The 14,992-nt window shown below is 37.1% G+C and overlaps 1 protein-coding gene across 1 annotated transcript in view; it reads right to left on the bottom strand.

Moving 5' to 3' along the window:
• LOC131534865 (adenylate cyclase type 9-like) overlaps positions 1 to 14,992 on the bottom strand; it is a 78,461-nt gene that overhangs the window by 4,864 nt on the left and 58,605 nt on the right. The window contains exons 3-7 of the mRNA XM_058767958.1: positions 8,264 to 8,446; positions 7,803 to 8,011; positions 5,107 to 5,266; positions 1,357 to 1,499; positions 119 to 142 (exon numbers count right to left, since the gene is read on the bottom strand). Coding sequence (XP_058623941.1) covers positions 119 to 142; positions 1,357 to 1,499; positions 5,107 to 5,266; positions 7,803 to 8,011; positions 8,264 to 8,446 — 719 coding nt within the window. The remainder of the gene's footprint in view (positions 1 to 118; positions 143 to 1,356; positions 1,500 to 5,106; positions 5,267 to 7,802; positions 8,012 to 8,263; positions 8,447 to 14,992) is intronic.

Genomic DNA, 14,992 nt, shown 5'->3' with positions numbered 1-14,992 from the left:
CAGAGAAAGACAATTGCTGAAACAAAAATGAAAACTCTAGGTTGAGAGTGGTATGCTAGCATAAAATGAATCTACTAAAATGTGAAACAACAAGTAGTATCTGTAGTCTTAAACTTACCTCAAAAATAAACGTTCCCAAGTGCTATAAGAAAAATGACAGCAAAAAGTTAGCTTTGGATTAGTTTTAGCATAACATAACTAATTTATGAAAGTCCAATAAAAACATCACAATTCATAAACTTGGATAAATAAATATTTATATTCAGCCAGGATGCATTAAATTGATGGAAAGTGACAATAAAGACATTTATAATGATACAAACCATGCCCATTTCAAAGAAACATTGTTTTTTATAAAATAATCCTGAAAAATCAGTATATTGTTATGATTTCTGAAGGATCATGTGACACTGAAGACTGGAGTAATAAATTACCTTTTAAAATATATTAAATTGAAAACAGGTATTTTAAATTGTGATAATTTCACAACATTTCTGTTTTACCAAATAAATCCAGCTGTGGTGAGCAGAAGAGACTTAAAAAAAAAAAAAAAAAAAAAAAATTATATGTATATATCTTACTGACCCCAAACTTTTGAATGGTAATACACAAACAAATAAAAGAAATTTTTTTGAACAAGTCATTTAAATGTCTTTATTATGGAAACTGTGACTTTTTCATCTCACAATTCTGACTTTTTTTCTTTTCTCACAATTGTGTGATATAAACTATAATAAATGTTTTTTTAAAAACTCTGAATTGTGAGACTTAAAATTCTTAGAAATAATGTCGAATTGCAAGATATTTATTTTGACTTTATTCCTTTAAATTGCGACTAGTCACTTCAGTCATAATTGTGAGATATAAACTTACAATTCTGAGAAAACATCAGAAAATATAATATTTTTTCCCCTCAGAATTGTATTTTATAACTCGCATTTGCATGTTTATGTCTCACAATTCTGACTTAACTTATCGCAATTGTGAGTTTTTATTTTACAATTCTGAGAATTGTGAGATAAAAAGCCACTATTACCATACCTTTTTGTTTTCAGTGGTGGAAACGGGCTTCCATACTTTTTCAACCTGTTTTCCAGTTAAAATATCTAAAAATCTCATGTTTTGTACTAGCACATTTTTTTCACTTGCTTTTTTTAAATAAAGGAACAGAAAAAAACTGCATTGTCAAAATACATTCTCATATTTAAGACATTTTCTCTAAAAACAAGTCTTATGTAGCTTTGTTTCTCAAGTAAATGGATTTCTAAATATTTAACTCAAAGATGACAAAAAACACTTTTGTTGCTGTGTGCAAAAGTTCTGTTTATACATTGTGCATTGTGTGATTGTTTGAACCTGCAAGGGGGGCTCCAGAGCACACTGAGAAAGGTGAGTCCCGCAAGCGTCGCAAGGCTTGAACGCATCCAGAAACTGAGCTGGCAGAAATTGCTGTACTGGATGATGGCAATTATGACAGCACAGCAGGTGAACATGGTGAACTGGGGAAAAGAACGACATGAATTAAACATGCTCACGCTCGCAGCAGAGTACGTGCAGGATTGCAGTTTACAGAAATATGTACTTCCCTGACTCAGAGCAACATCAAATTGCTTCAATTACTGCATCTTTGCTGTCTAGAGGTCACCAGACACGTCTATAAAATGTTACATAGATATGTACTGTATGATACATTAGTGCACACTTAAAGGCATTTAGCCCAGAATGCACATTTATTGTGTTTTGCTACTCTTTTACTGCATATAAAGTGGTTTCTTGTATTTCAACAATAAATACTTTCTATTTACAGCTGTTTTAGAGTGCTTTTGAAGAAAATCTACACAATAAGAACCAAGAAACTTTCCAAGCAGGCAGAAGACGAGGACCCTCATTTATTAAACTCATATCGTCACACCCATGGACGTTTTGTGTTTTCATTCCCCATGTGCTCTGTGTGACCTACTTTTTCCTCATGTTTGATTGTGTCATTATGTTCAGGTGTGTCTAGTCATTATCCTCATTTACGTTCCCCATACAAGTTGTATTAAGTTCAGTGTTTCTTGGTCCGGACTCGTCTGTGTACATGTGTTTGCTGCCTTCTTGTCCTGAATTGCCTCGTGTGGATTATATTAAAAGACTTTGACTTTCATCTTCAGCTTCATGCGCGTCCTTACTACACTGAACCATGACAGAAGACCGGACCTTATAAAGTAAAGCGGCGTGTTTCCCTGTGTTTTTTTTTTTCTCTTTTTTTGTCAGTTTTTGTTTTGTTTATGGACGATCCTACCATCCTCGTCCTCCTGCTGGAGCAGGGGGACTGCTCTCTTGAGGACCACAATAACGACTTTGTGTTCTTCGCCAACCTGACACACTACCCGGACAGCTGTCTCTGCTTGTTTTATCAAACTGGACTAAACACCGCCACACGAGCACAGCTGTCCAGGGAGGGTCCTCGAGAGAGCCTCGCCGCCTTCATTGAGTGGGTGCTGGTGTCCTGCAAATCCCCGATCACCGTGGACATCGCGGACCATGACACCAGCCCCACTCCTGACCCAGAGGCCAGCCCACCATCTCCCCGCTGCGCGGAGCCAAATCCTGAGCCCACCACGACCGACAAGCCGTCACCAGTGACTGCGACAGTGCTGAGGATCGCCTCGGAGCCAGAGCCTGTGACGTCAGACCAGGTGCGAGAGCCAGCAACAGAGTTCGCCACGATGGAGAGCGCAATGGACAGCAGAAGCTCGGAGGGAAGCTCCGCCCACTGCACCATGGCTGAGGATGAGCAACGGTCTACAGATTGGGATATATATGCAGACATGTCCCCTCTTCTCCTGCTTTCATATGAACTCTCGGTCAGCCCTGAACTGTCTGCCCATCCTTTACTGTTTGCATGCCCAGAAACGACCACGGATGTCGTTCCCCTGTCCACTGGGCTCCCAGTATTGGGAGTCGCAATATGGTGTGTGTGGGCGGCGCACACCATCCCTGAACCCTCTACCTATCTGTATTTCCCACCCAACCTCCCTCTCCTGCCTCCTCCTGTCATCCCTGTCTCACCATTGCCACCGCTGTCACCTGTCAGCCCCTCTGCTGGCTCATCGGCTCTCTGTCTCTGCCTCGGGTTCCTCCACCACCTGCTCTGCCACCGTTGGTCGGCCCCCTGGAGTCTTCAGCCCTTCCTCCACTATGGCTTCTCCCTCCGTCGGTTCCACCGTGGGCTGCCATCATGGCTGTGGCCTGGGTCCCGCCTGGCTCCTCCTGCTCCAAGTCCCTCCTGTCTCCGTCCTGGCTCCTCCCTCCATCTGATCCACCCTGTGGCTCCTACTGTTTCATCCCTGGCTCCTTCCTCCATCATCCCCACCCTGGACTCTGTTTATCGTCCTCCTCCTGGTCATCCGGCCACCTCCTGAACCTTTTTCCATCCCACATCCACTACTTTGTCCTCCTCCGAAGTCCCCCTCTATTCCTCCCTTTTTCTCTGTGGCGCGAGGTCGTGGCTTCCGGGAGGGGGGCGATCTGTCACACCCATGGACGTTTTGTGTTTTCATTCCCCATGTGAACTGTGACCTACTTTTTCCTCAATTTTGATTTGTGTCATTATGTTCAGGTGTGTCTAGTCATTATCCTCATTTACGTTCCCCATATAAGTTGTATTCAGTTCAGTGTTTCTTGGTCCGGACTCGTCTCTGTGTACGTGTGTTTGCTGCCTTCCTGTCGTGAATTGCCTTGTGTGGATTATATTAAAAGACTTTGACTTTCATCTTCAGCCTCATGCTAGTCCTTACTACAGTGAACTGTGACACATATGTGATCCTAAACTCGGTGGATTTAATTCTGCTTTAAAAGGGATCAACAAATTAGGATGTATACATAAAATATATTTATTATTTAAAGAGAATTACACACTACTGTTCAAAAGTATGTGGTTGGTAAGATTTTTTGCTGTCTGTTATGCTCAGCAATTGCTCAAAATTGATCAAAAATACAATAAAAAAATTGTAGGGTAATATTCAGAAAAAAATTACAATTTAAAATATTTTTTTTTCTATTGTACTATATTTTAAAATGTATTTTTTTCCCTGTGACCAAAGTTGAATTTTCAGCATCATTACTCCAGTCTCTAGTGTGACATGATCCTTCAGAAATCATTCTAATATGATGACTTGCTGATCAAAAAACATTTATTATTATTATCAGTGTTGAAAACAGTTGTGCTTTTTAATACTTTTTGGAAATTGTGATACTTTTTTCAGGATTGACTGATTGATTGTTGATTTGTTTATTTAAATGTTTTTACTGTCAAATGTGATCAATTTAATGCATCCTTGCAGAAAAATGGCATTAATTTCTTAAAAATAAATAATATTACTGACCTCAAACTTTTGAACAGTATATTAAGCATGCATTTGTGACCCTGGACCACAAAACCAGTCTTAAGTCGCTGGGGTATATTTGTAGCAATAGCCAAAAATACATTGAATGGGTCAAAATTTTTCTCAATATTTTGATTTTTTTGCACCCTCAGATTCCAGATTTTCAAATAGTCGTATCTCGGCCAAATATTGTCCTATCAATATTTTATCAATGTAACAAACCACACATCAATATAAAGCTTAATTATTCAGCTTTCAGATGATGTATAAATCTCAATTTCAAAACAATTGACCCTTATGACTGGTTCTTTGGTTTTGTGATTTTATTTTGATTAAGAATAATTATATTTTGATTATAAGCATAAATCACAGTTTCACAAACCATTTTTATTATTTAAATGCTATTTTAGTATTTATTAATATTTTTATATTCTAATCCTAAAGATGGAGGAAATGAATGGAGGAAAATGTTGCCATCTGAAACAGGACAAAGACTGTTTACGGTTACTGACGATTGACGGTTACTCTAGAACAAAATTAAAAAATTCCAGTGAATGTGAGCAGTGCTATTGTAGATAGAGTACCATGGTATTAGCATCACTGTACTGCTACAGTACTTTTTTTTTTTTTTTTGAAAGGGAAAAGACTGAACTGTTAAACAAATGCAATATATATTTAATAAAACTATTTGACATACATGAAAACCCCTTCACAATATCATTGCTGCTGTGTTTACCTGTAGGGAGTCATGCATATTGCAGGTGATATGAGAAAACACAGCCACTGCAGGTAAAGACACCAGCACTGCTCCGATCATGTGACGGGGAATCCAGCCAGAAATGGCCCAGAGGAGGTTCCTGGTGCAGTTCAGGACACGGTCCAGGTAAAAGGCTCGTCTGTAAAGTAGACAATGAGATAGACACATTTCATCAGATTCAGGATTATACAGCAACTGCTATATGCGTTTTGTGTAATTGTGCATTATGCTGCTATTGCCTTGGTCCCGTTTTAAGACTGAGGTAATAGCCTATTCTGAACAACAAAACATCCCAATAACATACTGGAATATGAGTTAAAAGAGTTCAAACTTCCATAATTTAAGCCAGCTGGTTCCTTGATGTTTATGGACCTTAATTAGAGTAGATGCCATATTTACTTTAATGTGATCCAAGGTTCTTATATTTAACTAAAACTAAAACCATTAAAAAAAATGGTAAAATAACAATAAAAATCATTTGAAATAAAATAAAACATTAACTATAGTAAAATAATACAAAAACATTTAATAATATAATATTATTATTATATAATATTTTATTACTTTTTTTCCGCGCTTGCCAAAGCAACATTTCTCTTTTTAATTTAGTTTTACCTGATGTGCTAAAATAACTAAAATAAAACTGAAATAAAATTAATAAAAACTACATAGACATATATAGACATCACAAAAAATGACTAAAAATGATAAAAACACAGAACAAAATGTCTAAAACTTCTAATTTAATCTAATTATAACCAAATCTAAAATTAGAATGAAAAATATAAAAATATTAATAAAAACTATAGTAGTATCTCAATGATACTAAAGTAACACTGATTTGAACAAAAACACGATAAGTAAAGTATCTATTCAATTCCATCATGCAGACAATATAACACTGAAAATATTGATATTGACATTTTTATCAGACAGTAAAATCAAATTTCCCCACAATTTCCAGACAGTAAACAATTATCTGTGTTTAACCATAATGCAAAGAGAAATAATGTTAAAAACTACTGCCAATATTTTACTGCATTTAAAGGTATAGTTCACCCGAAAATGAAAATTCTGTCATCATTTACTCACCCTCATGTTACTCCAAACCTATATGTAAGAAAATGCTGATAGTCAAATATATTTGGCTGTATTTGGGAACTGAGACTGTTTAGTTACCAACAAATCATCTGGAATGAATGAGGGTGGGTAAATGATGACTATCATTTTGGGGTGAATGATACTTTTAACTTCACTGAATGCAAATGAAACACATTTAAATGTTTAATTTTAGCTACAAAGGATGCTAAAGCTTTTGAATATGAAACAAACATCTGTATCAGCCTGGAACAGTTCCAGATGCCTGCTGGTTGAAACAGAGGCTAAATGAGTAATTCCTCTACATTATTTAACACATGTATTTGAGATTTTTTTTTTTTTTTTTTTAGCTTAGCCCCATTCTTTTACAGCAGCAATATCTGCAAAAAAAAATTTCATCTCAAGAGGCATGAAATTCTTATTGAAATCTCTAAATTCGGCCTGACAGATCACGAACATCAGAGACATTTCTGACAAGTATATTAAAAAGATAATGCAATTTGATCTGTTGAATATTTACAGCAAATAAACCCTTTTTTTCAAATCTTTTGGCCTCATCTACACAGGCAGGTTTAAATAAGGCATAGTTCATTCAAAAATTACATTTCTAGAATCATTTATTCACCATCATTTCATTCTAAATGTGTACAATTTTCTACAAATATAGCATGACATGTTGCACCATTTTGATTATTCATCAGGGGTATTAGAGTGAACTAAAACTAAAACCATAAAAAATGGTTACTTGAAATAAAGTAAACGTTAACTGAAATGAACTAAAATTTAAAAAAATAAATACAATTTTTACTTATTGCCAAGGCAACATTTCAAATTTTTGTTTAGCTTAAAATGCAGTACTAAAAAAAATGTAAACTAAATTAACTACAACTAATAAATAAAAATTAATAAAAACTATATAGCCAATACCAAAAACTGCTAAATAAACATAAAATCCACACCTACATCTACATCTAGAAATGAAATCATTAATTCACCCTAATGTCATTCTAAAACTATTAAAAATTAATTTTGTTTAAAGCTAGAATGACGTGTTGCAACATTTGATTATACGCCAGGGTTATTATAGTGTATAAAACCATTTAAAAAAAAATATATATATATATATTTTTGATACTTGAAATAAAATAAACATTAACTGAAATAAAACAAAATATTTAAGAAAACTTTATCTTATTTTATTTAATCTAGTTGCCAAATCAACATTTTAAATTTTTGTTTACTTTATTTGTTACTAAACCAACTAAAACTAAATAAACATATTTAATAATAAGAACAATAATAATAATAATAAAAAACATGACTTGAAAAATTAAAAAACACAAAACAAAATTAATAAAACCTTAACTAAAATTAAAGTGAAAACAGAAAATGCAAAAATAATTGTTTTTCTGTTTTTCTTTTTGGCAGTTTTGCCAAATCCATTTACCATCAATGTACAGAAAAAAAAAAACAGTTAGGACATTCTGAAAAATATGCTCTTTTATATCGCATGAAAACCAATCAATTGTACAGGTTTGGAATGAGGGTGAATAAATGATCGCAATCTTTACACTCACCGTATTGCCAGCACTAGGGCCAAACATTCAAGCACAGCTGCAACTGCGGCCACTATGAGGGCAGGTGTGGGCAGGGGCTGTTGGGTAACCAGTGGTCGCAGGAAGCAGGCCACAGAGAGAGCCAGGAGAACACAACAGCACAGAAGCATGTCTAGGAAAGAGCTGAACGTTGGACTGGCAAACGTCTGGACAGGAGCCTGTGTCTTAACCTGACAACAATCAGAAAGAAAACAACAGAATTTTAATGAACACTGCCAGTATAATACATCCCATTAAGCATTCATGCATTTCAAAAGGCAGACCACCAGAGGGCAGTACAGACAGTGCAACAAACTTTGTCCTTGTGACGTTTTCTCTCTCTTACTGACCAGTTATATACTGAAGAGTTAAAACCCGTTATAAACATTGTGACAGAGTGATAACAAATGAAAAGTGACATATAAATGGAAGAAACATTATACCTCATCCTGGTAGCTGGTCCTGTAAGCCGACTCCAGGGATTTGTCTATGAAAGTGTGACTCAACTTGTTGATGGGAGGTCTAAAGAAGTAATCTTTCATCAGACTGCAACGTAGAAGCACAGAAAACAAGATTAGATTTGTGAAGAATTCACTAAGAATCCAATGCATCCACTTTTTTTTTAACTATGCAGTGCATTTGCATTGAAAAGAGGAAGCCTGAAAAAAATGCTAGTTTTAAGTGCACATGGAGCAGAGCTACTGTATATCAATGCATTTACACTTTACAACGCCTTTTATGGGTGAATCACACAAAAACATATCCAGATCACACTTCAACCCTAAATAAAAAAAACTATATTTCACAAAGAAAATGCAGTTCAAAGGTGTTCACACAAAACCCTCAGGCCATCCAAGATGTAGAGGAGTTTGTTTCTTTATCAGAAAAGATTTGGAGAAATGTAGCATTTTGCTCAGCAATGGATCCTCTGCAGTGAATGGGTGCTGTCAGAATGACATTACATTACATTTACATTTAGTCATTTAGCAGACGCTTTTATCCAAAGCGACTTACAAATGAGGAAAATGGAGGCAATCAAAATCAATAAAAGAGCAATGATACACAAGTGCTATAACAAGTCTCAGTTAGCTTAACGCAATACAACATAGCAAGGTTTTTTATTTTATTTTATTATATAATAAATAAAAAGAAAACAGATAGAATAGAAAAAGAATAGAGCAAGAATGTGTGCATCATTCAGCACTGTACATCATTTTTTTATTAAGTAGAAAAATGAAAGAAAGAAAAAAAAGGCTCCTTTTTCGTTTTCCATTCAGGGGTAAAAAAAAAATGAATAAACAGCATGAATATTTGATTTCTATATGTGGGCAGGAATTAAACGCCCCTTTCTGCTGATCGGTCAGCCGAAGATCAAACCGTGCCGTCATCAATTCTGCAGTATCATGCAGCCTACCCTGCTCACCCAGTAAGTCTGTTTGTTGTTTAGTCGTACGGTAAAATAGCGAATACTTATCTTTTAAAAGGCTTCATTTAGGTTATTTGACATTAAATGCATCATATAAGTCACTTTGGGAAAAATAAATAAATAAATTACAGTAGGCCTATGTATCATGATAAAAAAAAAAGCGACTTTACAGTCTGAAAATACGGTAGGCTATAGCAAATTATTTTGCTGACCCCCATCACTTGGGGGCCCTGTCTAGACTCTGCCCTGGTGCAAGTTGTGTCGAGCTATTCATTAGTCTGTTTGTTTGATGAAAAAAGATGAAATGTAGTTGCAATAAATGCGTTAAGAATCCATACAACTGCAGCAGCGGAGGACTATTATTCTGCCGCGCGAAACTGCGGAGGAACTGATTACTGCACGGTTTGATCTTTGGCTGACCAATTAGCAGAAAGGGGCGTTTAATTCCCGCTCCCGTGTAAAAATCGAATATTCAAGCTGTTTATTAATTTTTCTACCCCTGAACGAAAAACGAAAATTTAAGCTGAATTCTCGTTTTTCTTTCTTTCTTTTTTTTTTTCATTTTTCTACTTTCGATATTAAATCAAAAAACGAATGAAACATATTTTAGAGGGTCAAATAAAGAACTAGAGTCCAAACAGCTGATAAAAACATCATAATAATCCACAAGTAATGCCAGTCCATTACTTAATATTTTGTAAAGCAAAAAGCTGGATGCTTTAAGAAACAAAACCATCATTAACAGTTTTTAATTTTATTAAAACATCTTGGATTTCCTGATGGTGAGTAAACTTTTATTTTGGGTGAACTATTCCTTTATCATCACTGGTAGAATGTTTGTTCATAAAGTTTGTTTATAATGTTGAGAGAATCTTTCCAGAATGTTAGCCAAAGATAGTTGGGATGATAGTAGTTTTCAACTTCTTGCTTAGAAAATGTTTAAAGCCTAAGGGTTTGTTTAAATCTCAGCAGTATTGATGCCAGCTTTAGCAAGCAGCTCTAAAATGTGTTGCATCTGCCATTTAACATTTGCCGTTTGAATATGCAAGGGATTAAAAATCAGCAGCATTTGGCCTCAGAGATGAATAATTACTACAGATGGAGACGGACAGAATCTCGCTTTCCCTCTCTGCTGTTTACACAGGAGGAGCGAGCAGCGATTCGCCTGCCCTCCCTTATCTTATTTTCCGCTATCGCTTGCAATCCAAGGTCCCATCAGTATTAAAGTGCAATGACGAGAGTATTTTTTGCAAAGGCTGCTGGGTAATGTGGCGTCCTCTGAAAGGTTGCCTGGATGAATGCATCGGGCATTCAACTGATCGATCATATTTAAAAGAAGAGGTGGATGCATTGCACATGGCACATCATGATCTCACAGATCTGGTCTGGCCACGCTCACTTATTGACGTGCTCATTGTGATCCCTCACGGCCTTCTGCAAATCACTGCAGTGTTTCACACAATGCATCAGTGTGGTGTGTGTTTCCAGCACGGTCTTTTCATCAGTAAATGGAATAATGCTGTTCGGAGAACACTTGAGAGAAAGCAGCATGCACAGAGACAGATTGTGCATTAACAAAGTAAAACCCAATACAACACCTGATACGCTGACTACTTGTATTCATTATATTAATACATTCAGAAAAGTATTTTATGAATATTAGCTCATGACATTACACACACACTGTGACGACCCCTGCTGTTGCTTTTGGAGAGTTGCTGTTTGGTACCTGAGCCCACTAATTGCCTCAATTAGCAGTCAACTGGAAACACCTGTGACCATGCCTTAGACGCTGCTTAAGAGAACACCAACTGAGCCAGGAGGGAGAGACTTGGAGAGAGACTTGTTTGGACTTTGTGTTGGACGTTGCTTGCGACGTATTTTGTTACTTTCTGCACTTACATTTTATCTTCAACATTGTATTACACTTTCAACCATGCATCTTGCTTTACACACTGACTTAACTGATGACTACAGGGATACTGTTATTCTCTTTAATTACTTTCATTATATTTAATGTTGTTTGATTTTCAGTTAAATAAACATTACTTTTGAGCTTATACTTTGGTTTACGTGTGTCCCTTGTTTTTGTTGCTTCCCTTGAGCCAAGGGTCGTAACAAATTGGGGCTCGCCCTTGCCTAGGTTATTTGGTTGCGTAAAATTTTTGGATGCTTATAGTTTGATTGGACACACGAAAATTTATCAATCGAAGTCAATTTGTTCACCATGTGAAATCACCAGTTGGTAAGTACACGTGCAATATTGTTTTTTGAACTTGAGTTTTCTCTGATAGGTATAGCGGCATGTTTCTTTTGAGACGTGTCGGATTTGTTATTTTTGTGTAGTGTTGTGGTGAAAGTGGGTAGTAGTAATTATCTCGGGGGCACATCCGTGGTGTTGAAGGCGTCGCTGGTTTGACCAGTTGCGTTTTTCACCCAGCGGGCTGTAGTGCATAAATACCCCCCACCGGTAACTGCATGAAGACTAGGGTTGAGTTAGGTAGAGGTATTGGGATGGTAGGTAGAGGGAAAACTCTCGTTATTTTGATTGCACAGTGTTAAATTGTTCTGGTGATTTTTAGCATGGCTGATATTGAGGAGTTTGTTAGTTCACCTTCTCATGAATTTTTGAATGAGTGTACTAAAGAGCAATTATTAAGTATTGCTGAGCGTTATAAAATTGTGATCAAAGATAAGAAGCTCAAAGAAAATGTTAAAGTGGCTTTGAAAATTCAGTTGATTGAAAAAGGTTTCTTAGACACTGAAATGGAGGAAAATGTACCGGTTGCATCTGATTTTAAAAGTCCTTTGTCTTTTGAACAGCAAAAAGAGCTGCTACTTCTACAAATGGACCATGAGAAGTTAAAACTGCGTTCTGAACAAGGTAAAATGGAATTAGAAAAGGCAAAATTGGATTTGGAGTGTCTCAAGTTTGAGCTGATGAAGGAAGGTAAGCTTTCTAGTTTTGGTCAGGAACCGAATGTGTCTTTTTCGATCACTTCAAATCTAAAACTTGTTCCAAAATTCAATGAGGAAGATCCTGATATTTTTTTTACTCTGTTTGAACGCATGGCAGAATTAAGAAATTGGTCAGATGATAATCGTGTTGCACTGCTACAGTGTGTGTTAACTGGGAAAGCACAAGTAGCGTTTTCTTCATTGTCGGTTGATAGTTGTAAAGATTATGATACAGTTAAATCTGTCATTCTAAAAGCATATGAATGCGTACCCGAAGCATACAGACAGCGCTTTCGATTGCAGGAAAAGACGAGTTGCAAACAAATTTGGAATTTGTGCGTGATCTGAGAAAGCACTTTAATCATTGGTGTACAGCATTAGACATTAAAACATTGGAGGATTTAACTAATTTGATGGTGTTGGAACAATTTAAAAATTCAGTCCTGAGCAGTATAGCTATGTATATCAGTGAGCATAATGTCAAAACGCCAGAGGAAGCAGCTATGTTAGCCGATGATTTTGTACTGACGCACAAAACCACTTTTGTCGATTGGCATGCTCGTGATGTTCAGTATGTAAAGTCTCCACAAGTATAACCGTGTGTTCTCAGGAAAATTTGACCCGAGCAAGATTTGCAATTATTGTCATGAGAAAGGACATTGGAAAGCAGAGTGTCCTGTCCTTAAAAATAAATCCAATCGTCATGGACAAAGTTCACATGCTAAGCCTTCTGCTCTTGCTGCACCAGTCCTTTCTGCAGGAGGTGAAATTGATAAAAGTCCAAAACTTGATGTTGATTTCTCTTCTTACTTACCTTTTATTACAGAAGGGCGTGTATCTATGGTTGGAGAGAAAGAGGAAATCCCTGTTAAAATCTTGCGGGATACTGGCGCAATGGATTCCTTTATTTTGGAATCAGTTTTGCCTTTTTCCTTGCAGTCTCATACTGGTGAAAGTGTTTTAATTCGTGGAATAGGACTGAATACTCTGTCTGTGCCTCTGCATAAGGTAAGGCTTCAGTCCGATTTGATTCAAGGTGAGGTTGTAGTGGGAGTACGACCAGCTTTGCCAGTTGAGGGAGTCCATATCATTTTAGGAAATGGACTGGTAGGTGAACGTGTGTGGGCTGATACTTCAGTGTTTCCCATAGTGACCACTGATAAAAAAATTGAAACTGAACGGAATTATTTGTGTCAGGATTCAGCATGTGTCGTGACTCGTGCAATGAAACGTGCGAATAAGGTTGAAGTGTGTGATCAAAAAGATATTCAATCTGATAAAGTCTGCACTAAGTTGTTTATGCCTGATTTGTCTGCCTTGTCTTTTCCTGTTTCTGCAGAGGAATTAGGAAAGGAACAGCGAACTGACTTCTCTCTGGATGAACTCTTTCAGAGTGCTGTTCCTGAAGTGGAAGAGGGTAACGTTGCCCATGGATATTTTGTTCACAATGGGGTGTTGTTGAGAAAATGGAGTCCTCACAAAGATTTCGTTGGAGATCCTGTTTTCCAAGTAGTTGTTCCTACTAAGTTTCGACAAATGATGATCGAAATTGCTCATGATCAATTAGGTCACCAGGGGGTGCGTAAGACTTATGATCGCCTGTTGAGATTTTTTTTGGCCACGTTTAAAACGAGACATCTCTGCTTATATAAAGAGATGCAAAACCTGCCAATTAACGAGTAAACCGAACCAGGTGTTGAAACCTACTCCTTTAAAACCAATTCCAGCTACTGGTGAACCTTTCGAGCATCTTATTGTCGATTGTGTAGGGCCACTTCCGCGTTCGAAGTCTGGTAGCAGTTATTTATTCACGGTGATGTGTTTGAACACACGCTTTCCTGCGGCATATCCATTGCGTACCATTACGTCTCGTTCAATTGTCAAAGCTTTAACGCAGTTTATATCTGTCTTTGGAATTCCAAAAATCATCCAAAGTGATCAAGGTTCAAACCTTACTGCATCTCTTCCAGCAAGTATTAAAACAGCTGCACATTAAGCATAATCAATCTACTGCGTATCACGCACAAAGTCAGGGCGCGTTGGAGAGATTCCATCAGTCTTTAAAGTCACTTCTCCGTGCGTACTGCGTGCAGCTGGATAGAGATTGGGAGGAGGGTTTACCTTGGATGATGTTAGCTGCGCTGGAAGTAGTGCAGGAGAGTACGGGTTCAGCCCTAACGATTTGGTCTTTGGCCATAATGTTCGTGGACTGCTGTCTGTTTTTCAGCAGGTTGGTAAAGCTGTAGAGCCTCCTAAAAACTTGGCGTCATATGTTTTGGGGTTTAAAAACCGACTCATTCAGGCTAGAGAACTAGTTAAGTTAAATTTGGGGAAACATCAGAAAAGCATGAAGCAATTGTATGATCGTACAGTTGAACGTCGAATGTTTGTGCCAGGCGATCAAGTTCTTGTCTTGCGCCTATGATATCTTCTCCGTTTGAAGCCAAATTTGATGGCCCATTTGTTGTGCAGCGAAAGTTGACTGATGAAAATTATGACATTTCAATGCCATCGTGGAAAAAGTCAGTTAAACGGTGCCATGTAAATCTATTAAAACCCTATTATGAAAAGAAAACCAAACCTGTAGAAGATTTAACCTCTTTGCATCCAGCACTTTCGGCCGTTTCCATCGGTGGGGTAATGTGAGTTTGGTAGGTGAGGAAGAGGAGACCATTTCGCCCGATGATTGTGTTTTCTGCGGCCGTTTGAATAATTCAGAGTCATTGTACAACTTGGAGTTCACTCTCCGTCATCTTTCTCCTGTAAGATGTCAGGAGTTATGTGAAGT

This window comes from Onychostoma macrolepis, chromosome 03 (assembly GCF_012432095.1).
Source record: "Onychostoma macrolepis isolate SWU-2019 chromosome 03, ASM1243209v1, whole genome shotgun sequence".
Classification (NCBI taxonomy): Eukaryota; Metazoa; Chordata; class Actinopteri; order Cypriniformes; family Cyprinidae; genus Onychostoma; species Onychostoma macrolepis.
This window is presented reverse-complemented; position numbering and strand designations above follow the sequence as displayed.